This window comes from Bufo gargarizans, chromosome 3 (genome assembly GCF_014858855.1).
Source record: "Bufo gargarizans isolate SCDJY-AF-19 chromosome 3, ASM1485885v1, whole genome shotgun sequence".
Lineage (NCBI taxonomy): Eukaryota > Metazoa > Chordata > Amphibia > Anura > Bufonidae > Bufo > Bufo gargarizans.
In genome coordinates this window covers 47,467,748-47,493,555 of record NC_058082.1, presented here as the reverse complement: position 1 = coordinate 47,493,555, position 25,808 = coordinate 47,467,748, and the positions used below count along the sequence as shown (strand labels likewise).

The following is a 25,808-nucleotide window of genomic DNA, read 5'->3' as shown; positions in this document are numbered from 1 at the left end:
CTCCCAGAAAGAGTTAATAAAAGTTAAGCAGAAAGTTATGTGTAGCCCGAAATGAGACCATTAAAACTACAACTTGTCCCGCAAAAAAAAACAAGTCCTCATACAACAATATAGATGTAAAAATAAAAAAGTTATAGCTCTTGGAAGGCAACAATGAATAAAGGAAGAAAAACACTGGTCACTAAGAGATTAAAACCTGACCGGGGGGAATAGGGGGCAGTAAGAAAATAAAAAATGTAGATCTGTACTCCTTATCTACAATACTACTCATTTATTACTGCATATAATAGTCCAAGATCATGGTGACAAATTTAAGGGTGAGTTCACAAGACCATATCAAAATCCACCACGTATACATCAGAAACCGCTGCGGTTATTGCCTTGGTTTTTCATTTTGAATAAGGTAGTTCTGCTCTCAGTGAAGCTCTGAGGTGTCTGTGTGGTAATGGACATGTACATCCTTGGCATGGTCTGCCAAACTGCACCTGAAATATCCTCAGCTACATGAACTAGGAGGCTGTTTCAGCACAGATTCGTTTTTTTGTCACTGAATCCGCATTGAAACCCACTCCCTAAATCAGTCAGGTGAACATACTCTCATTTCAAGTTGTAATGCAACTGAAGAGGAAAAACACCAAGGGTAGAGGTGGGGTGAATACGTTCACAAAGCACCGCTGGCGGGGAAAAAATATATGTTTTATCTTTGAAATGTGGAGATAAAGAAACAAACAAGGAAAAAAAAGCTGTTTCCTGAAGTCCAAACAAGGCTGCAGTCTTCAAAGGGTTAAGACATATATTTGACAGTCCCGCTGTTTGCCATTTTTCCATTTATCGTTATGGTCTCTCTATATTCTGTGTGATACAAGTAGCTACAATCTCTCTTTTTTTAATGTCGAAATAAAGCAATTGGTGGGTTCTTATGTGTTAGCTGAAGCGTGAATTGAGTGATATATTGTGTTTTCATGGTGATAACAAAGTCTACTATGGTGGCAGTCAATAAACTCAATGATAGTAGAAGTCACTGGAACCTGAGGGAAGTAGTGTGTACATTTGGTGTCCCACAAACTCTTCTTACAGAATCTCGTAAAAGCAGACATATAATAAAAGCTCTCTATTTAAAGGAATATATCATCTGAAAATGACCTATTGTTTAAATCCCGCTTTTATACTTTTTAAAATAATTTTGGGGATTTTTGTTTTAATTTTCCATGTTACTACCTATATTTAAACAAAGTACCTAGCATCATGCAGTTTTAGCATTGACCACTAGTCCTAATAATATGATGAGTTCCTTTTCTGTACAGGTAACTTTTGAGTAACAATCTCCTTTGTAATGACAGGCGGGACTGCAATGACAATTAACACCTCTGTACAGATAATGCAGAATCCACAATTCACAATAGGTGATATCACAGCTTATCTACTCCCCCCTGACCTCTGCACAGATCACAGAGCATTCCTAGAAAACTCTCCCATAGAAATCAATGAGACCCCTCCGCTGTGTCTATGGCCCATGTGGCTGCTCTCAAAGAACAGGAAGTCTTGACATATTTTAGGTCTAGTGGCCAGAGTACAAACTGCAGGATTAAAGGATTTGTTTAAATCCATTGACACGGAAAATAAAAATCACCAAAAATTCTTAAAAAATACATTTAATGTAAAATGTTATTTGCCAATAAGTAATTTTCTGATGACACATTCCATGAATTCTAACGAATGATGTCTTGTTTTAAAACTTGATGAGCAGGAAAGAAATATCTACCCTGTATTCTATTCTTTTAGATACAGGATAGGGCTAGAACCACATGGACGATCCTATCAGATGGACAGGACAACCATGTTTTTGGGTGATCCTCAAATTTCCTAATATTTTTACCTTACTGATATATCTTGGTTTGTCCACCACCAGTATCATCTATTCCCTTCTGCCTCCTTTGCCGTCATGCATGACCACACAATTCTAGTCTATGGGGGATCAATCAAATTTTTGAACATAGCCATCAGATTCTTTCTAGTTGTCCACACAGGCAGACAGTTCATAAAACGTTACATCAGACAAATATCTAATTATACTTCTCATATTGTTACAAGGTTCTATATGTCATGTGTGATGATTACCTCGTGATATTTTTTCACTGTTTTTCCAGACGTGCATACACAAGATTTGGAAAACGGACTGCCGCAGCCACAGCTTCCTCCACATCGCTTAACAAGGAGGCACCGCGGGAAAAATACGGCATTCGTAACCTTCAGCTCTTCCCGAAGATTTACTGTGAAGTTTCTGGGAGTGCAGCTGTATCTCTTGACATCATCGTTTAGTTTGTCCAGATTCACTGCAAAAAAAATAAAAAATCCACGTCGAATCGTCAACGTAAAGCAGACACATTCATCTCAAACTCTACACATTTCTGAAATTGTGAAAAAAAACCACACAATATAAATCTCCTCCAATAAATTACCATGAAATGTTTTTTGGCTCTTCATGAAAATATGTTTATGTCATTGGTATGAGCAGGATGGGAGGGGGGGGCGCTGTGCCACTTGGCAACGGTTTCTTATAACATCTACTGTGTCATGTTTAATGAGTAATGGAAAACCCCTATCGGTGCCAGAGACATCCTTGTATTTTAATAGTTCTGAGACCGGTTTCATTTGTGTCATCAATCAGAAACCCGGCACTCGCTGCAGTTAATGATGTAAACTGCTGTTTTTGTGTAAATTGAGACTAATACGGGTACCAGTCATGCATTGTGTTTGTGTTTTGACATAGTCCCCAGTGATCTGACAGAATGAATTTATTCATAGCAGCTTCTGCCTCCCTAATCTAACTGCAATACCTCATAGGCAATAGACATCTTTGAGGGACAGGCCTCTTTACATGGCTCAACTGAACAGGCAATTTTCAGGTCTCTCCCAACAACTGCCTAATCGTTGAGTAGAGATGATAATTTCCTTAGTATCGGAATGAGCAATTGCTACTGCAATGACTTGTCCACACAGATTAATTGCTTACACAGGACGATCTGGTGCCCAGGAACTACGTTTTTGGGTACTGCACCAGCAATGCCTTCTCCCAACAAATGAGCATTTGCTCGTTGATTGGGTTGAGGGTTGGAGCACCTTTACACCAGGAACAATCATTTATATCGTCCCAAGTAAAAGGGCCTTAAGAAATGCATAGATTCAAGCACAACCAATTCTCCATAAATAACCATCAGTAGTCGAATGGCTTTGTTTGTGGGGTGGTGTGCAGAAAATGGAGAAGGTTGAGCTAAGGAGAGGGACAACAACTTCTTCTTCGGTTGGTGGATTTCCAGCTCTCCAGTGTGCGCCACAGGAAAATAGAGCCAACGTCCAAGGACCAGGAAGCAGTGAGTACAGAGCCTTCGCAGCTTCCCGGTCCTCCGATACTAATTATCGCATCCATATTGGTAGCACTCATTAGTATTCACCCCATAAGATGCAGGGGCATTTTCCCCCCACTTTTAGGGGGGAAAAAATGCGTCTCATGGGTCGAAAAAATACTGTACATAAACACAGACAAATACATACACTCAGCTTTATATATGAGATTAAAGAAACTAACAGCAAATGAGACGGGCTAAGTCCACCCAAATGGCCTGTATAACATATTTTGAAGAATCACAGGGGTACAGTCAATGGATGAAACCTGATCAACAAGTTAATTATTTTCTCTGCTCGACCCAATTGGCTACACAAGCTCATAGAATAGAAACTTTATTACTCCTATCTGACCATGTCCATGCAGCTTTTCTTTATTTCCTGTGATGTTATTTCAATGGGCGGGGCAGTGAGATAGGGGAGTGTCTATGTAACTGGGTGGGAGGAGCTATAAACTAGCTGGATGGTTTTATGGGCTGCAATGCAGCTACTGCAGAGGAAGGAGAAGTGCATCATGGGTTTGGTTGGATACAGAAACAGGAAGTGCTACATACTGGATGAAAACAAACCAGTAGGATTTGTTTACATGGTGAAAACAGGGCGGGAGAGTCCAAATAAAAAATAAATAAAAAAATGCATCAGGAAGATGTACATGATTTAAACAAATACATGAGCATATCTGTTTAAAACCGTAATAATCCCGGAAAACCCCTCTAGGATGCCCACACACATTGAATAAATTGCCAATAAAATCTAATGTGTATATGAGAGGTCCAACTGTCATGTCAAGGTCAGCAAGCCATGCAGGCATCATCTAAAGTTATAATCTAAAATTCATCATCTAATATTTAAAATGTCTCACAATCTGGATTCAGCTCCAAAAGCCTGAATCAATGCAATCCCGTTTTACATTTCTTTCCCCAAGCTTTTTGAAACCAAAGTTATTAAGTATGATGTATCAATTTATTTGCCAATACTAGAATTTATCACTGTCAAGTCTCATAAAAAACTTTTATGATCACCTGTGACAATAAAGTCTGCTCATTTGATCCTACCTTAAATACCAGGTACTTGAAAGATTTCAGACAAATATCTAACCTTCCATAAGTGCAGCAATCAAAAGTCATCATCTAAGATTACCAGATCGATACTTTTATTCAACATACTTAATGGATTCCAGCTCTCTGAAATTGCAGCATTTGCTTAACTCCTGTGACTCATTTAACAGTTACCTCAAATGTAGACCTTCATCACCTATTATTTTTGTCTCTACCTCTTCTGCTTTGTTAATGATTAAATTATTGAAGCCCCTATGAATCTCTATTAAAATATTGTAATTGTTTATGCTCTTTTATAATTGCTAGACACTGAACAATGTGTCGGGTGCTGTGCCCAATTGAATGTAAAAATTGAGAAAAACACCAAGTGACTGCTCAGTAGCATTGACAGGCCTAGCCATCTGGAAAGTTATGGCATATTGATAGGTTACGCCATAACTGTCCCATAGGTGCTGGTCCTACCTTGCATGGCTTCCTTTCTATTCACTGCTATGGATAGCCAGTCACTAGCTCAGCTATTTTCAGAAGTATACAAGTGAATGGAGGGAACACCACTTATGTTCAGCCATCTGTAAGAGACAGGTGAGGAAGAATACAAAGGTCACCACCCAGGACCACTGCCAGTAAACTCTGCTAAATCTCAATCTGTCTTCCTAAACCACAACGGTTAGTGGATCTAAGGCTAAAAAGTCAGGAGAGTCAGTGGAGTGGAAGCCAAATCAACAGACAAGGAGTTAATCAAGAAGCAAGCTGAGGAGTCAAAGCTAGAAAAAACTGTGGATGCCTAATGAGTAGACACAGGGTAAATGCAGAAACAAAATTAACAAAAAAGTCTAAAATGCAATACTGAGCACAAACTGGAGCCTCCAAGTCTGAATGCACTGTTAAAGGGGTTATCCCACCTTCTAATTTCATCGCAGCGTCTCCTGTTCGCTCTGTACTAACACCTATTTCCTGGGGCGTTGTCCTTTCTATTGATGGGCAGCTCGTCAGCGCTCTGCTGATCAGTTGACTCCACCTCCTTTACTTGAGTGCGCGCTCCAGTTATAGCCGAACTTCATTCTGGGAGACGCTACAGCGCTTTCTCTACCCTCTCACGTCCTGCATTCTGCGGCTCTGTTTCAGAAGCAGCACAAGGGAATGAAGAACCGCGCATGCGGGGCCGGCGGCGTGCGCGTTTATGGAAGAAATGCAGCCACACACTGGAAGGTGGTTTCGCTAGCCGCGCATGCGCGGCCATTGCATTTGGCCGGCGAAAGGTGGCTGTAACTAAGGGAGGACACAGTACAACAATGAGGTAAAAGGGGGAGGTTTTTAGCATGAAGGGTAGGAATTGGCTTAAACATTATATTTAGGAAAATGACCATTGTTGCAGCGTGGACAAATTAAACTATGATCCTTTTGATGGGATAACCCCTTTAATGTCCAACCTATCCCATGGGCTGTTTTCAATAAGATGATACATATAGCTGAGTTTATTCTTCCTCTCATTGGATGCTTAAATCCATAGAGAGGTAACAAGCAGTAACACAATATATGTGCAGGTTCTGCTCTCCTGAATGTACTGTAGATGCTCACTGGCATAGAGATAGCTATTAAACAGAGTAGGTTCCTGCCCAGACTGAGGTTACCTTGCCATGATAGGTGAACACAGATGTGTTCTGATTAAAATATATTTGCTAAGAATCGCAGAGGTATTTATCATATCAAAATAGGGTATTAGTTCATATATAAGCTTTGCATTTAGTGCCATGAGTGTGATGTTATATTCAGTTTTTATTTCTTTAGAAGTAGCCATATACACCTGCATATTTATTTATCAAGCCTACTCGAAAAGAGATAAGAAGGTCCAGAACCTTATCCAGGTCATGCACTGGATTCAGACAGCAAGGTATTGTGCACATCTATGGCAAAAAGACTTGTCTGCTGCTGTGCAAGAAAATATTGTAATAGTATCCTACCACACTTTGAGATGATCACCCATATCTTAGTTCTGCACCCCTCAGCTTAGGACTATAGAAAGAGTTAATAAGAGCCTCATTGCATGCCTGTGGTTCTGTTGAGAGAGTGAAAAGTGTCTTTAAAGACAGAGAAGAAGTACTACAACTGTAGTGGATAAAAACAGCCACAGAGGTGCAAAAGCTAAAGATGTGATGAGAAAGCTAATTATAACTGAAAAGATCTAGTATTGAATAGACATGCATATAGAAGCCCTGTGTAGATAATCTGTTTGAAAAGACCTACAGAAAACTCGTTTAGGAGAGTCTTGCGGTACCCGAACATACTTTACGGGCACACTGTGGAAGATGCTAAAAGATCCACATCCCCTGTGGACACTGTGACTGTTTTGTGACTATGGTGACTTGTAAAAAAAGGTGCAGAAGTTAGGGGGTAATTTATTAGGACCGGCATTTTAGACGCCAGTCTTAATAAAGTCCCTGCTCAGGCGGTGGTTCGCTGAAGTTATAAATAGGCGCAGGCCTCTCCATAACTTTGCGTATCCAATGCAGCTTCTATATGTAAGCTAGCTTCGGAGCTGACTTACATTTAGACCATTTTCTATGCCTAAAAAAGCCGGCCCGCTCCCTTCCCTGTCCTCGCTATGCCCACTTTTTTAGACTTGACGTGAGGGGAAAAAGTTGCAGATTGCTTCTGAAGTATGCCTAATATAGGCATAATTCAAGTTAATAAATGACCTCCTTAGTCTTAGGTCTGCCCAATGGTTGCATGGTGAGAAGTGTTGCACCTCTATTTCTGGATACTGTTAAGGTAGAAAGAGGAAAATTTGCTTCTGAGAAAGATCCAGGCTTGTTAACTGTTATTGCTGCTTGGACACCCGTAAGAACTGTGAAATTGGTTTCCTTTGAAAGAACTGCCAGTCCATGAATTGTGACTAATGTACCTGAAATTGATTCTTCAGTAAAGAACCATTGTGTTGTTAACTTGGCCTCTTTATTTCCTGCACTACTATACTGTACCAACTTCTTCAGCTGGCAAGGGGACCCTGCCTTGCACCTCACAGCAACCATCAAAACCAAGGGCACCCTAACCAACACCAGGCAAGAGAACCCCAGAACCAGGATGTGCCTCAAAGGGATGAAAGGTGCACCTTTCCCATTTCTTTATGGCCCTTCAGCCCATCCCAGCTGTGAGTATGACTACTCCCATCCTACACACTGGCCCTGCAGGGCCCTGTGGTGTCACAAACAGGATACTATACTCTGTACCTGATCTACAATAGACTAAGTCCAATGCCTCCACTGGGTATTTGGCTGAGCAAGTCACTTTGCCTGACTTACAAGAAAACTGCTCGATCGGGCTTATAGTAAATTTTATTGTCCTGAAAGAATGTTTATGTGGCAAAATAAATGCATAGTGGACATTAGCAAGAACCTTCATACATGTGTGTAGCATCAAAAGTTGAGAATTGTGAAATCTCCATGTCACTACCATTGCCTGAGGGAACCCAAAGGCTTCCATGTCACAAGAGAAGACACCAGTCACATAAATGGCACATGTCACATGTGGCATATGGTAGGTGGTGTCAAAAAGTTGAAGCTGACTACAGTCCAATTTTACATATCAATTGCCAGTAGAATGTGAATAGACCTCCTTCATTTAATGGAGGACCACACTGTACTGATGGAATAAAAATACCATGATATCACGGGAAAGTGTGTGTGTGAGTGTGTGGGGGGGGGGGGGGGGGGGGGTTAGATGAACCTTTTGTCTTTCCTGTACACTTTTCCGGCATAAATGTCAGCTCTGCACTTTAATTGACAGGACAAGACACTGAAAACTTCACGCCTCACCCTGTCAATCAAAGAGCAGAAAGGGAAGCCTCTTGGTGTAACAGTAACGCCCCCGTTGCTCCTATATATTTGCATATATTAAAGCATAATATTTCTCAGCAATGCGGGCACATATGAACATGGGGCCAACACAGATGCCTTCAGCTGCCAAGCGCACATGTAACAGGTCAGCAAGTGTCATAGGTACAAAACTGCTGACAGATACCCTTTAAATATAGTAACCCCCCCCCAAAAGATCCACACAGATAGATCCCCTTAAAAAAACTGTGACAAATAGATACTGTCTGATATTGTGCACCACAAAATAAATGTGCACCCCTTTGTGTCCACTCCGGACAGTGATCAGTGTCCCCAAACTGTAATAGTGCTCCATTTAGTCTTCACACAGTAATAGTGCTCATCTTAGAGTCATCTAATGGGAAAATAGTCCCCAATCATAGCCAATAATACCCTTTAATGACCAATAGTGCCCCACCATAGCCAATAGTGCCTACATGGACAGTAGAACCCTAAAGGACGGCAGGGCAAACAGCCTATGGGTCCCTACTCTAGCATACTGTAGCTTTTAATGGTATCTGCATACACTTGGAGATAGAGCTCCTCTGGGGATCCAGGGCACCAGATCAAAAGATTCCAGATCCCCGGCAGCTCTGGGCAATTGCCCTCCCTAATGCTCCTCAGATTGGCTTCTGTATATCAACTCAAGCCCACCACGCGCTTCTCAGGAAGTAAATGCATGGAGCACTAATTTCTATTACAGCAGTGCACGGAATGATACAACAGTCTGGTTGAAACAAAGAAATATATATTGGAGATAATCTGGTCAAAAAGCATAAGTAGCTATCAAATGTCCTCCGATATTCTCATGATTTAATCATTTTTATCGAATCACATTTAGGAATTCGCTCTTACCTTTAGATTTTCTTTCTTGAAATGTTCGGCCACGAAATTGAGATGTATCAGTGTATAGATTCTCCAGGTCCTCCTGCCAGGTGTCAGGATTGAAGTGTTTAAGTACCTCTTCAACGGTGTCAAACATAGCAATAGTCTGGTCAAGAGCCTCCGCGGTGAGTGTGGAGTCTGTCACTGACGGCGAATGATAAGAGACTCCCTAAGAATAGACGAAAGTTGAAGATAAAACCTGTATCTGAAGTTTAGGAAAATGAAAATGTTCAGAATTTGGCTTCAGTTTTTATTATCTTTGGGCATATTGTAAATCAAGCGAAATGGTATACCATCTGGTGTACTGTGTAAAGTGCAGAAGGCATCAGTGCCTCCCACGACCTCAGGAAATATACGATGCTTCAATGCACAAACAGGATATACAATACAGACACATTACATACATGTAAAATATGTATGAGTAAGTGAAAGAACAAAAATATAGAGATACTACCATGGAATCTTTTTAAAGGGGTGGCTTTGAAGTACATAAGCTTTTAAAGGAGACCAATTAATAAATATGGAAGACTTATTACCTGATCCAATAATACAAAATATATTCCTGCAGAAACTGAAGAAGCAGCTCTATGAGTAAAACTATACAGATTTCTCTCAGAAAGCTCAACTGGTTCTCCAACCAGTTGGACTTTTCTCAACTGGTTGGAGACCCTTATGCTGTTGAAAGACACCCTCCAAAACTTTTATCTAGATTATACCATCATCTATTAGATATGGATGTTCCAGGCATTTTCATGGCTTGGGAAGAGGAGCTTGGCCGCCAATTTTTTGGTGAAGAAATAGCTTTTATCCTCTGACTTTCTAATGGCTTTTCAAATTGTGTGAGAATTTAAGAGCTTGGTGTCCCTGTCATTCATTATTACAAAACAAAAGCGCCAAATTATTTTACTTTTTTCTTGAATTAAATTATAATAAGAATGACCAGCATGAGGAACACATTTGGTCATATTTTTCAGTCAGCAATTCATACTTAAAGACTTGTACATCTAAATACAGCTCTTTTCTGGTTGGTTACTTTAAAGGATAATCTGCACCACAAATATAGGGTATTGAAGACTCATCCCCAAAACCTAAATAAAATCTGACTTTCTGGGATGTAATGTACAAAATAAAGCGTACAATACTTGACATTAACAATAGTAATACAAACACACTGTACATACCATGATATGAAATCCCAAATAGTCATTACTGCATCCATATTTAAAAGAGGTCCTCTTTCAGTAAATTACAGTTGTTCCTCAATTTAGGTTTTAGTCTCAAAATAACCCACAGCCATATATAATAGTCCCTATTGAAACACTACTGTATATGAGAGGCCATATTAATCCCATTCCTTTCCAACGGGGGCCAACACCATAAATGAGCAATAAATGGGGGTCAAACCTCCTGAATGTCTCAAAAAATGTATTTGATGAAATCATATTTTTTTTGAGATTTGAGAGTGAGATTCACCCACATGAGAAAATTAAGTAACAAACCATTATTTATGCTGCAGAATATTCCAGTGGAACACTTCGCAGGGACTGACAATTTTTAGAGGTGTCTTGTCTGACTGCAACATAAAGACTTCCCCCGTATTATCAAATTTGGTTGAAAATTGGCAATCCCTGTGCTGTGTTTTGCTGGTTTGTTGTAGATTTTTATTGAAGCACAATGGGATGTGGTTCACACAGACGTTCACTGTTAGCTTTCTTCTGCTTTAGAATTTTCTACCTAGAAACCAAGAGACACACTGTCTGGCCAACAAGACTCCTTATGCCTACTAGGTGCCCAGGTGCTCTCCATAAGGAGAAATAGTACGTCTGGAATCCCGACCAAGTCTCTCACCAGGCTAAGGCTACTTTCACACTCTCGTTTAGTGCGGATCCGTCATGGATCTACACAGACGGATCCGTTCAGATAATACAAACATCTGCATCTGTTCAGAACGGATCTGTTTGTATTATCTTTAACATAGCCAAGACGGATCTGTCTTGAACACCATTGAAAGTCAATGGCTATTGACTTAGGCCTAGTTCACACGAACGTATGGATTTTATAGTTTTTTGTGGTTGGGCATAACATGCGGTTGGGCCATCATTAGGCTGAAAAAAACACAACAAACCCATCAGAGATATTATCTGCTCATATTATCTGCTCATATTCAGCTAAATGCTTAAGAACTCATTGGACGGCGCTTCACAGTGCAGATGAACAATGAGCCAAAGCATACTGCAAAAGCAACCAAAGAGTTTAAGGGAGAGAAGTGGAATGTTATGCAATGGCCGAGTCAATCACCTGAATCCGATTGAGCTGCATTTCACTTGCTGAAGACAAAACTGAAGTGAAAATGCCCCAAGAACAAGCAGGAACTGAAGACAGTTGAAGTAGAGGCCTGGCAGAGCATCACCAGGGATAAAACCCAGTGTCTGGTGATGTCTATGCGTTCCAGACTTCAGGCTGTAATTGACTGCAAAGGATTTGCAACCAAGTATTAAAAAGTGAAAGTTTGATTTATAATTATTATTCTGTCCCATTACCTTAACAAGTGGGGGGCACATATGCAAACTGTTGTAATTCCTACACCGTTCACCTGATTTGGATGTAAATACCCTCAAATTAAAGCTGACCGTCTGCAGTTAAAGCACATCTTGTTCGTTTCATTTCAAATCCATTGTGGTGGCGTATAGAGCCAAAAATGTTACAATTGTGTCGATGTCCCAATATTTATGGACCTGACTGTAGTCCCTTCCTTCTCCCTGTATGGTATTGAGCTTTAACAGGATTACACAGGATTAGAAAATCATCTCTATTGAAGTGAATGGTTTTGAGATGCAATACCACACACAACCTTTGGACAGTTTTTTTTTAAAAAGAGGCTAATTTTAAGTAGGGTACCTCTTGGCAAGAGATCATTGATTGCTACTGAAAAATACTTTGCCCTGTTGAATGACTTTGAGAGGGGGTGCATTATTATTATTACACAATTTCTAACAAATTGTCTGCCATGTAGACTGCTCTGACCTAACTATTAGGACATGTTGGGAGCAGTGGTTATATGAGGGTGCACACACGCCGAACAGGCTCCAGACGGCCCAGGCAGACCACCAGTAGAGATGATCGTTTGATCTGCCGACAAGCATGAACAGCTCCCACAATTACATTGTCCACCGTCCAGACACAGGTGGCACCTTCATTACACAACCCTGCCTTCATCTGAACCATTTGCAGGCACTTAGCAGAAGAAAATTTGGTGTCATGGTGCCCATTATGGGTCCTGCCATTGACAGCCAGCCACCGTCAACTTCATTTGCATGTCATGAAAGAGAATATTGAACTGCTACGGACTGAAACCGTATCGTCTTTAGAGATTAATCCAGGTTCTGTTTGAGATTCAGGTTCTGTCGGGTTTGTGTATGGAAGCCTCATGGTGAGCACTCCAATTCTGCTTCTGCTGTGGAGAGACACACTACCTCAACTGCTGTGTGATCATCTGGGGAGCCATCGTATATGACAGTCAGTAACCCCTGGTAAGTGATACAAGGGACACTATTAACTCAGGGATGTGCGCTAAGAGCTTCTATTATTCATGTATACTCATTTATAGTCGGTATTGTACCACTTTTATCCAGAATGACCCCCATTTCTTAGCTCTATTGTTTGCATATATAATAGTGTGCAGCCATTTTGTTTTTTGTAATTATGTTTGCTTCATGGATATGCACCTGTGATCCTGAAGGTTTTAGTCGGTATATAGTCGGTATATACTCATTTATAGTCGGTATTGTACCACTTTTATCTAGAATGACCCCCATTTCTTAGCTCTATTGTTTGTATATATCTAATGGTGTGCAGCCATTTTGTTTTTTGTAATTATGTTTGCTTAATAGATATGCACCTGTGATCCTGAGGGCTTGAGTATAAATTTTCTTGCAATATATTGGGGGTGGCACCCCTTTTAGACTGGACACGCCCATCTACCTGGGACTTCTGAGCAGAGTACGTTTGTAGCTGGTTCCTACACTGCCCTGAATAATGTAGGATTAAATAAGTCCAAAGTGAGGCAGTATATTTAGTGATAGGGACCCATCTGCGGAAACCACCTTGACGCCTGGTAGATGGGCCCGACACGTATGTGCGCTAAGAGCTTCCATTATTCATTTATAGTCGGTATTGTACCACTTTTATCTAGAATGACCCCCATTTCTTAGCTCTATTGTTTGTATATATAATGGTGTGCAGCCATTTTGTTTTTTGTATTAATTTTTTTACTTGTAATTATTTTGGAAGAACATAATGATCAGGCACAAATTACAAATGAAAGAAGAGATCAGACATAGGAAATTACTCATGGCAAAGGTACAAACGGTAATTAATTTGACAAAAAAATTCACCCCTTCTCCATTTAGCGGTTTGGAAGCTACTCAATGTGTTTACTTGCCTCTCTTCCAGGAGATAATATTCCAGGTATTAAATTGTTTATGAGATATAAATCAAAAAAAGTCCAATTAGCAAATATGTTGGTCGAGCAGAGCAAAGCGGTGAAGAGATGAACTCATAAAAGTGAGCCACAGGCTATTTCACATGACAGCATGCAGGACAGCTGTGGTCCCGCCAATACATCTGTCCATGCACTAGCTGCCAAACTTGCTAATATACATGACAGAAATAGTCTGGCACTTTGACATCAACCTCTGTTTGGGATTGTTTTCTAAATTGCATGGTTCTTCCATTTCAGGCTAAATTCCCAAAAAGAATATTTCTTCCAGTGCTGAGGCTCGGTAATGATCTACAGTATTTCACATACTAAGCCATCAAGAATGCCATAAGGAGCAATGCCATCAAATCTGTGATGCTTGTGGCTATGTAATAAACTGGAGAAAAGTAATGTTAAAAAAATGGAATAGAGTTCCCAACTTTTATTAGGTTTTTACTTTTTTCCTTGCATCTATTCAAGGAGTATCAGCTTCTCTTATCTAAAGGCCTCCTGCACATGGCCATATCCGTTTTTGCCATCTGCAAATCACGGATCCGCAAAACACGGATACTAGCCGAGAGCCTGCCTCCATTATTATTTTTTCCTTGCAGAAATGTCTTATCCTTGTCCACAAAACGGACAAGAATAGGACATGTTCTATTTTTTTGCAGGGCTACAGTAACAGACTTAACGGGAACCTGTCACCGGGATTTTATAGAGCTGAGGACATGGGTTGCTAGATGGCCGCTAGCACATCTGCAATATCCAGTCCCCATAGCTCTGTGTGCTTTTATTGTGTAAAAAAAACCTGAGATAAGTCCTTTCCCTGATGAGTCCTGTCGGTAAATTTGCATATCTATCAAATAGTTTTTTTTACACAATAAAAGCACACAGAGCTATGGGGACTTGGTATTGGGGATGTGCTAGCGGCCATCTAGCAACCCATGTCCTCAGCTCTATACACAAAATCCCGGTGACAGGTTTCCTTTACCCTGGGTTCACACCTGAGCGCTTCTCAAACGCGCGTTTTACGCGCGTTTTTGTCGCGCGTTCTTATGCGCGTTTTTTGTAATAGTAAACGCGCGTTTGACGCGCGTTTGTGTCATTGACTGCAGTGTCCTATGGCCACAAACGCGCGTCAAAACGCCCCAAAGAAGCTCAAGTACTTGTTTGAGCGTCGGGCGTTTTACAGCGCGTTCGTACGCGCGGGAAAACGCCCAGGTGTGAACCATTCCCATAGGGAAGCATTGGATTTCATGTCTTGAGCGTTTTACAGCGCGTTTGAACGCGCTGTAAAACGCTCAGGTGTGAACCCAGGGTCACGCTGGGTTCACACCTGAGCGTTTCTCAAACGCGCGTTTTACGCGCGTTTTTGTCGCGCGTTTTTATGCGCGTTTTTTGTAATAGTAAACGCGCGTTTGACGCGCGTTTGTGTCATTGACTGCAGTGTCCTATGGCCACAAACGCGCGTCAAAACGCCCCAAAGAAGCTCAAGTACTTGTTTGAGCGTCGGGCGTTTTACAGCGCGTTCGTACGCGCTGTAAAACGCCCAGGTGTGAACCATTCCCATAGGGAAGCATTGGTTTTCATGTCTTGAGGCTGGGTTCACACCTGAGCGTTGCGCAAACGCGCGTTTTACGCGCGTTTTTGTCGCGCATTTTTATGCGCGTTTTTTGTAATAGTAAACGCGCGTTTGACGCGCGTTTGTGTGATTGACTACAGTGTCCTATGGCCACAAACGCGCGTCAAAACGCCCCAAAGTCGCTCATGTACTTTTTTGAGCGTCGGGCGTTTTACAGCGCGATCGTACGCGCTGTAAAACGCCCAGGTGTGAACCATTCCCATAGGGAATCATTGGTTTCTCCTTGTTGAGCGTTTTACAGCGCGTAGGAACGCGCTGTAAAACGCTCAGGTGTGAACCCAGCCTAAGCGTTTTACAGCGCGTTTGAACGCGCTGTAAAACGCTCAGGTGTGAACCCAGCGTCAAAGATGCGGACAGCACATGGGTGTTGAACACAAAACGAAAACATAAAGCATCCTTGTAACATGGTGATAGTTTTGGTTTCAGTCCTACGTAAGATCTCCAGTAACTTACGTGTATGTATATTCTAAGGACATTGACTAGAACTGAGCGAATCAATTCTACTGATTTAGTCTTGAATTTCCCCCAAAATTTTGATTCTAACAAACCCGAATTTTTTTGGAGAAATGTGCAAGCCAGTTCTCCTTCCAAAAGGACAAGAATACTGAGCCATGCGCCCTGCATGGCACACGTGTTCAATCTGGTTGTCAAGCGGTTCCTGAAGTCTTCCACCCATTTGCAAGACATCCTAAAAATGGGCAGGAAACTTTGCATGCACTTCAGCCACTCGTACTCCGCCAATTCACACCCTCCCTGAGCTGCAGTGGCAAAACGGCATCCCCCAGCATAGGCTGATATGGGACGTTTCCACCCATTGGAATTCCACCCTCCATATTTTGGACCGACTATATGAACAGAGAAAGGCCATCAACGATTTCTTAATGATGCAAGTGGATAAGAGTACTCCCCTGTGTAACTTCGATGTCAGCCAGTGGCAGCTCATGCGTGACACCTGCCATTTGCTCAGGCTCTTTGAGGATGCCTCGTTATTTGTCAGTCACCAGAACTACGGGATGAACGACGTCATTCCACTGCTTCATGTCCTGGAACAGATGGTGGTAACAATGGCTGGTCAGGGGACTGGAGACGTGGTGCCTAAATCTCACGGGCACATGTGGGGGCTGAACTGGAAGATGAGGAGGAGGACATTGGAGCACAGGCAATGTGTAGCAAAATGGGTGGTTTTTCTCCTCAGGTGACAGGAGAGGAGCAGCCAGCAGCCAGAGGAGCTACAGGGCGATGAGAAAGACGAGAAAGACGAGACAGAGGACCCAGACACACCGTGGCAGTATGCAGGGAGTCCCTTCCGAGTCACTTGCACAAATGGCCTGATGCATGCTCACTTGCTTGCGTAGTGAAAGCTGAATTGTCACCATTCGGCAGAGGAATGACTTTTGGCTCTCCACCTTGTTGCTGCACCATAGTCCATCCTCTCGCAGGTTTGACCGGGGGGGGCCCTTTGCTCTCACGTTCCACTGCCATGGCTGCTGGGGAGGGGTGGGGTGGCAGGAGCAGTACGAGCTCCATCAGCAGCAGCCTGAGTCTACAGTCGCTGATAAGTAACTTTCTTCACCCACATAGTGAAGAAACTACTCACCAGCAGCAGCAGATAGACCTGGAGCAGGACCTGAACAAGCAGGTGGTGGCATACTTGCACAGCACCCTGCCAACCCACATTGAAGATCCGCTGGACTACTGGGCAGCCAAACTGGATTTGTGGCCGCAACTAGCAGAGTTTGCCCTGGAAAAGCTGTCCTGCCCTGCCAGTAGTGTGGCATCAGAGCGGGTGTTTAGTGCGGCGGGGGCCATAGTTACCCCAAGGAGAACTCGCCTGTCCACCCAAAATGTGGAGAGACTAACCTTTGTAAAGATGAATCAGGCGTGGATCAGCCAGGATTTCCAACCACCAATTCCTAATGCATCAGACTAGATCATCCATGGTGCCACATCAACACTTTGATAAAAGGGACTGGTTTCTTCTGACTACCTGCCTCAGCTACTACTCTGATGCTGCCACCCGCCTGATGCCACAAATCTGATGCCAAGTGCTCCTTTTTCACCCACCTTCGTCAGCGGGTACTGGTATTGCCACCCACTGCCCCACTCTGTCACCGGGCAAACTTTGTGGTCTCCTGATGCAGCTGCTGCTGCCATATCCACACTATGTCACCTTGACACTCTGTGTTATCCTCCTGCTTCTGCTGCTGCCATCTCCACACTATGTCACCTTGCCACTCTGTGGTATCCTGATGCTGCTGCCATCTCCACACTATGTCACCTTGCCACTCTGTGGTATCCTGATGCTACTGCCATCTCCACACTATGTCACCTTGCCACTCTGTGGTGTCCTGATGCTGCTGCTGCCATCTCCACACTATGTCACCTTACCACTCTGTGGTGTCCTGCTGCTGCTGCTGCCATCTCCACACTATGCTACCTTGCCACTATGTGGTATCCTCCTGCTGCTGCTGCTACTGCCATGTCCACACTATGTCACCTTGCCACTCTGTGGTCTCCTGATGCTGCTGCTACTGCCATCTCCACACTTTATTACCTGCCACTCAGTGGTCTCCTGATGCTGCTGCCATCTCCACACTATGTCACCTTGCCAATCTGTGGTATCCTGATGCTGCTGCCAACTCCATACTATGTCACCTTGCCACTCTGTGGTATCCCGATGCTGCTGCTGCTACTGCCATCTCCACACTATATTACTTTGCCACTCTGTGGTATCCTCCTGATACTGCTGCTGTCGCCACCTCCAGACTCTGTCATTGTGCCAGTCTGTGGTCTCCTCCTGCTGCTTCCACCTCATTAATATGTCATAGTTCCACTCTGTGGACTTCTCATGCTGTTCCCACCCTCCTCACTTCATGACTGGGCCACTAATTTTTCTTTTCGGCCTGGCTTACATCATCATTTATTTAACCTTTCTTCTGATCTGTCAGAAGGAAGGAAAAATGAGACACACAACGGATCCTGTATGTGTAGCAGCTGTAAGGCCTGTATGGTCCCATCAGAATTGGCTTATGATTTGGTAGCCAAAAGCAGGAGTGGGTATAAAACACAGAAGACATGCAAATATTCCATTCACATGTCATCTCTGTTTTAGATCGACTCCTGTGTTTTTTTTGGCATTAGCAATAATGATGGATTATTGAGCAAATACTGACCGAGTGAAGGCGAATGCTCCACAGACAGGATCCATTTTTTGTGGGTTATTGTTCTGAAGGATCAGAGGAAGGGCAAAATAATCAGTGACATCAACACAAACTTACTGCTGACACCCTCTCCACTCTGTCGGGGCTCTACTTGTATAAGCGTTTAATAGAGCAGGTTCTGTAGACATCTATCTGGAATCAGCTGGCGACGGTGTAAAAGGAGTGCGCTTATTCTTGGCGCTAACATCGACCTGTAAGGCTGAGTTCATACTTGAGTTATTTGGTCAGTTTTGGCCCCGTGACTGCCCATATAAGTGAAGTGTGCAGTGATTCTAAGAGCGACATCTACATGTCATACGGTTTTCACTGTATTATTTTACTACTAAAGCAGACTCCCTATGCGTGTTACTGCAAGGCACAGTGTTCTATACCCATATAAAGGCTCTCAGGTGCTAGGAAATAGCCTTTTTTTTTAAATGTAATTCACCGCGAATATATTCGCATCGAACTGAATTTTTCCAGAAAAAGTCGACAAACTGGCGAATCGAATTCTCTGGTGCAAATCTTCCCTGCAAGCAATGTATGAATATAGATAGGCAAAGATGGTGGTTGTAGTACTAATTTTTTTCAATTAAAATTTCTTCTGCCTAATGTGCCAACTTTGGGGGACATGAGGGGGCCGGGGTGCACTCAGGACAGAGGACTTGTGGGGGCAAACTTTTATTTTATATTATAATGTGGCAACTTTGGGGGACATGAGGGGGGTGCACACAGGAGGACGAGGGGGAAATATGGTGGTATACTGTGTGGCACAGTGGGGGGGGGAATTTATTATGGGAGGGATGGCAATGTGGGGGACACTACTGTGTGGGAGGCAGTGTGGGGGACACTACTGTGTGGGGGCAGTGTGGGGGACACTACTGTGTGGGGGCAGTGTGGGGGACACTACTGTGTGGGGGCAGTGTGGGGGACACTACTGTGTGGGGGCAGTGTGGGGGACACTACTGTGTGGGGGCAGTGTGGGGGACACTACTGTGTGGGGGGAAGTGTGGGGGACACTACTGTGTGGGGGCAGCGTGGGGGACACTACTGTGTGGGGGGAAGTGTGGGGGGAAGTGTGGGGGGCAGCGTGGGGGACACTACTGTGTGGGGGCAGCGTAGGGGACACTACTGTGTGGGGGGCAGCATGGGGGACACTACTGTGTGGGGGGCAGCGTGGGGGACACTACAGTGTGGGGGACACTACTGTGTGGGGGCAGCGTGGGGGACACTACTGTGTGGGGAACACTACTGTGTGGGGGGCAGTGTGGGGGGACACTACTGTGTGGGGGGCAGCGTGGGGGGACTACTGTGTGGGAGGCAGAGTGGGGGAAATTACTGTGTGGGAGAAACTACTGTATGGGGGAAGTGTGGGGGACACTACTGTGTGGGGGACAGTACTGTGTTGGGGGCAGCGTGGGGGACACTACTGTGTTGGGGGCAGCGTGGGGGCACTACTGTGTGGAGGGCACTACTGTGTGGGGGCAATGTGGGGGAAATTACTGTGTGGGGGACACTAATGTATGGGGGCAGTGTGGGGGACACTACAGTGTGGGGGGCAGTGTGGGGGACACTACAGTGTGGGGGGCAGTGTGGGCGACACTACAGTGTGGGGGGCAGTGTGGGCGACACTACAGTGTGGGGGGCAGTGTGGGCGACACTACAGTGTGGGGGGCACTACAGTGTGGGGGGCAGTGTGGGCGACACTACAGTGTGGGGAGCAGTGTGGGGGGCAGCATGGGGGCCTTTCTATTGGGGAGACACTGTAGAGGCCAGTCTATTATTTCTGGGGACACTATACAGGGATTATTGCCTGGAGCACAGTATTGGGTGTTATTATTACTGGGGGGACTCTAGGGGACATTATAGCTGCTGTAGACACTATAGGGACACTTGGGGTCATTTATCAAACTGGTGTAAAGTAGAACTGGCTTAGTTGCCCCTAGCAACCAATCAGATTTCACCTTTCATTTTTCACAGCTCTTTTGGAAATCCAGTTCTACTTTACACCAGTTTGATAAAGGACTCAAATTATGTCTATTAGGGTCACTATTTTTTCAGCAGTATAGTACCTGGGGCATTGGGGGGCACAACGGGCACAGGTATTGGGGGTGGCAGCAGGATCACACTGTGGGGACACCAGGATGGGGAGGTTGATGGAAAAACTGAGAAATCTAACGTGTCTATGTTACAAACTCTGTAGAGATGAGATGTGGATGAAAGAATTTGTCATGGTGGCCTAACGGAGGAAAAGTGGAAAGAGAGATGTCCCTGGATGTAAGAGGTATGTGGTCAAGTGTGGGGGGGGGCAGAGAAATGACCCGCCCCGGGTGCCAAACACCCTGGGCACGCCACTGGATACAACCCATCAAATACCAGGCCTCCAGACAACTTACAGTATGTGACTATAAACCGGGAGCTTTCCCGATGTCTATGCCAAACATAGTTTAAGAAAAATAACTGAAATAAAGTGGCCTAAATGGGAGGAAATGCTCAAAAACCCCAAACACTGTGGCGTGTTTATAACCGGCGGTGCAATTCCTTCGCACGTGATCCATTGTTAACGCCAATCCACAGCAAAAATGCATACAAAGGAGGATGCCGGCAGCGGACCACATGCACCACAAAGGCATCCTACACAAGATGGGATAATGTGTGGATGCAAATATAAAAATACAAAAATACAAAATATGAGGGTGGTGCAAAAGGGCTACGATGTGTTCCTAACAGGAATACATTGGCTAAAGTCTCAGTTCTTAACATCAGCCTGAGGGATTAGCCAGTGTTGTCAGTTGCATATCATTGTGGTGCACCTTTCGCAGTGATTTATAAAAACATAGTTCAACTAAATGTAAAACAAGCCATATGAGATGGTAGTTGGGACAGTTTATTTTTTCTTACATCAGATTATTGTATAGTACCTGGCGAAAATACAACACCGAGCCAGCAGGGACCACTGTGAAATTTCTGCTCTAAAGCCTACAGAATTGTGAATACAGCTCTGAAGTATAACACAGACTGTAACTCGGTTTTAGCAGAAGTAACATTTACAAAGTTACTCAACTTCTTACATGTATGTACACAATTTTTTATGGTTCCAATTTACTGCCTTACTCTTTGGTATTAGGTAATAGGTATTAATTAGGTAATTGCTCACCCTGATACTATATACTCTCATATCTGGTTCAGAAGAAGCGATACAACATATTATAGCAGCGTTAAATCCCCAGAGCAGCTTTTCCCCAACCTAGTACAGAATCTAAAGTTTGGGTCTATTGACCAATTGGAATTTGTTTAGCGGGAGGGATAAGGCATCACAGGAGAGGGAAATTGACTGCATATAGTCAGAACATTATCAGCTGAGTTTGTCATTTGGCACAACTCATCTAGAAGTCACAGCTTTGTGAGGAGGTTAGCTTTTTATATATTTCTTAAAGGGGTTATTTAATTTCCCAAACAGCCCCCCCCTCCCATGTGCTGGGCTCCTCACAGATAATATACTTACCCCGCTCCCTGCGCCACTACTGGTCCCCGCACCGCCACAGCTGCTTCTCCCTGTACACGAATAAAAACATCTGGTGTCGGGGGGAGCAGCCAATGGCAGGCGGGGACGAGTCTCCCTAGGGTCACCCACAATGCTAGGGAGGCTCGAACCCGCCTGCCATTGGCTGCTTCCCCCAACACCGGATGTTTTCATCTGTGTACAGGGAGAAGCAGCGGTGCGGGGACCAGGTGCGGTGCCGGCAGTGGGGTAAGTGAGGGGCCCAGAACATGGGGGGCCGTTTGTGAAATTGGATAACCCCTTTAAGGATAAACAAACAACAGTGATTCTGCCAACATTTAGTTTTTATTAATTTATTTGTTATTAGAGGGTTCACTACACAAAATAAACACATTGGGGGGAATTTATCATGTCCTCTATGCCAATTTTCTGGTGCTAAAAAAGTCCCATAACTGGGTTTTGTCACTTTTTAAATGCCATTGTGAATTTTTTTAGCTGCAACTGGCATTGTTAAGCTGCCCTCCCCAGGTTTGCAAAAAGGGAGAGCCGGCGCCTCATCATAAATGAAATGCCTGCTACGGCAGTCCAGGTCATCAGGACCAAGATAGCAGAGGCCGGTCTAGATAACTCAGAGCTTGTACTGATGAAATGTGTTAGCCCCACAAGGGGACTTGAACATTGATCTCTTACATCAGGCATCCTCAAACTGCGGCCCTCCAGATGTTGTAAAACTACAACTCCCACAATGCCCTGCTGTAGGCGGATACCTGTAGGCTGTTCGGGCATGCTGGGAGTTGTAGTTTTGCAACAGCTGGAGGGCCGCAGTTTGAGGATGCCTGTCTTACATAATGCACAGCGCTAGCTATGAAGGGTGGTGTGTTTTGTCTGTCAGGCATCCATTTAGAAGTACAAAGATGGCATACATAGGTCACAGCTCCCATGGAAACCCAATGGCACAACCTCACAACCGCATGACAGGGGCACCAATGGGTTAACGGCAGGAGCTTTCTTAGTTGTTAATCACCTTGATATCTAAGGCAGTGTTTCCCAACCAGTGTGCCTCCAGCTGTTGCAAAACTACAATTCCCAGCATGCCCGCACAGCCAAAGGCTGTCTGGGCATGCTGGGAGTTGTAGTTTTGCAACAGCTGGAGGCACTCTGGTTGGGAAACACTGATCTAAGGGATTAAATGCCTTGATCGAAGACTCCTCTCATCCAAGCCAATAGATAATGAGTTTGGCTGTAATTACAACCAAGCAGGGCTTAGACTAGACCATTGTTACAAACAAACAAACAGTGGCCTAGCCTAAATTGCCTGCTGTAAAAATGTGTATTGACGGTCCCTAAGGGGTAAAGACATTAGCAAAGATCTTCCAACTTTATTAAAAACAAAAAATAAAATGGTGTTTAAAGTTGAACATTCACTTTAAAGTAATAGGCTTCAAACGTCCCGATGAACACTGGCCCAGAGAGCAGATTTAGTGTCATCACAAAAAAACAAAAAACAAACAATTTGTTAGAAAGTAATGATTTTTTTTAATGCTATTTTTGGAGCTTGTAGCTGTGGACAATCCCTTTAATCCATTTTGGCTCAAAATGACATAGACAGCAAATGACGGATACGGTCGGTGCCAGCATCTATGGCTATACAGCACAATTACACACTGAACAATACTCTAAAAACAGCGTAAAACCTCAGTCCAAGAGAATGCGGTGAGAGCTCTGGCCGGTCACTACGGCCTAGTTTATACATGAAATGAACACGGCATCATGAATTTTTTTACAGCTGCCGTCATTTTAGGCAACTGACATTTCAGGGCAAATAAACCTTTAGTGTAATCGTCATGCGCTTCTCCTGTACTATACCTTGACTTTGTACTTGGAGCAAAAAGTGTACGGTTCTAGATAGGCAGGACTAATTGGATGCAAAGTTTTCTTACATAAAGCCAGAAATATGAAGTGATATCGGCGTGTGCGGTTCTTTTCCTATCATCACATTCATCTAAACTCTAAGTAATGGCAACTTTCACTAATTAGGTGATAGGATATGGGGAGTCATTAATCTCAGTTTAACTGTACAACCCACGCATGTAATAAACTGGGAGCAATTAGCCCTTGGGTTGGTTCTAAATGGTAGAAATCTAGTCAATTGGTCCACGACAATATAATGAATATACGAATTACATACTAAATAATAACTTATAAGATATGAGAGATGTTAGGTATCTCCTAATAGTACATCTTCTAGATATAGGAAGGACAAACGCTTCTAATTCCAAGGCAGGGTTTACATAGTGCCTCCCACCACCCTTGAACCCTGAAGTTCAGCTTCATAGTTGACCAGGCCCTCCCCCTCATCTTCTCTTATTTCTGGTGTTAAAATCCATAGGGGAAGAGTTTATTAAAGGAAATGTGTCATCAGAAAATGACCAATTTTTTTTTTTTATCATGTTTTTCTGTTTAACGTTTTCTTAACCCCTTCTACCCCGGAGGTTTTTGCGTTTTTACGTTTTCATTTTGCTCTCCCTGCCTTCCCAGAGCCAAAACTTTTTCATTTTTCCATTCACATAGTCATATGGAGGTTGTGTTTTGCGGGACAAGTTGTACTTTCCAATGCGAACAATTAATATTGCATATGATATAGTGGGAAGCAGGAAAAGAAAATTCCAAATGGGTGAAATTGAAAAAGAAGAAATTCCGCTACAGTTTTAATTTTTTAAATTTTTAAATTTTTTTACATTTATTTACGATGTTCGATGTGCAATAAAACTGACCAGTTTTCTTAATTCTAAAGGTCAGTATGAATCCGGCGATACCTTATATGTATCGTTTTTCTTGCGTTTGGATATTGAATATAAGAAAAAACGTCAGTTTTATTTTTTCATCGCCATATTTTGACCCCTATAAACTGTTATGTAATTATGTGTATGGAGCTATGTGGAGGCTCATTTTTTCTGGGGTGTGTATGACTTTTTGATCACGTTTATTTAATTTTTTGTGGCAAATGAAGTGACCAAAAACGGCAAGTTGGCCATTTTGAAGGTTTTTTTTTCCGTTTCGATGTTTGCCGTATGGGGAAGATATTTTTATAGTATGAGAATTTTCTGCGATACCCATAATGCGTATTTTTTTTTTTTGTTTGTTTTTATTTTGGGGAAAGCAGGGTGATTAGAATTTTTATGTTTTCTTTATTTTTAAAAACTTTATTTATTTATTTTTTACACTTTTTTATAGCTCCCATAGGGAACTATAACAAGCAATCATTAGATTGCTATTCTCATAGACTCCAATGCACTAGCATTGAAGTCTATGAACAAAGTACTAGTTTCCTATGGAGCCCTGCTACAGGCCAGGACTCCATAGAAAATACTAAGCAGCAGCCTCCTGTCATTCACTATGATAGGGGCTGCTGCACACAAGTTCTGTCTCCGATCGCCACACGGGGAGCTGGAGCATTACTGGAAGCGCACACTTCCGGTATTTTACGCGCTCTGAAGTGTAAAATGTCCACAACCAGCTTTACTGACTGCCGCGGGCATTAGCCGTGGGAGTCTGCTGTATGAAACAGCAGGTACCCCGTGGTTATGGCACCTGCTCCATTCAGGAGTGGGCACCATGTTTGAAGACCCAGCCAGCACCTTACTAGTACAGCGCTGGTCGGGAAAAGGCTAAAGAATTTTTGACGATGTTATTTTTAATTTTATTTTAAAAAAATTCAGCCTAATAATAGGCGCCACTTCTTGGTCTGTACAGATCACTTTACTACAGTTATC

The 25,808-nt window shown here is 43.2% G+C and overlaps 1 protein-coding gene across 1 annotated transcript in view; it reads right to left on the bottom strand.

Moving 5' to 3' along the window:
- The window catches only part of PDGFD (platelet derived growth factor D), a 183,628-nt gene that overhangs the window by 21,393 nt on the left and 136,427 nt on the right, over positions 1-25,808 (bottom strand). The window contains exons 5-6 of the mRNA XM_044284926.1: positions 9,185-9,383; positions 2,119-2,333 (exon numbers count right to left, since the gene is read on the bottom strand). Coding sequence (XP_044140861.1) covers positions 2,119-2,333; positions 9,185-9,383 — 414 coding nt within the window. The remainder of the gene's footprint in view (positions 1-2,118; positions 2,334-9,184; positions 9,384-25,808) is intronic.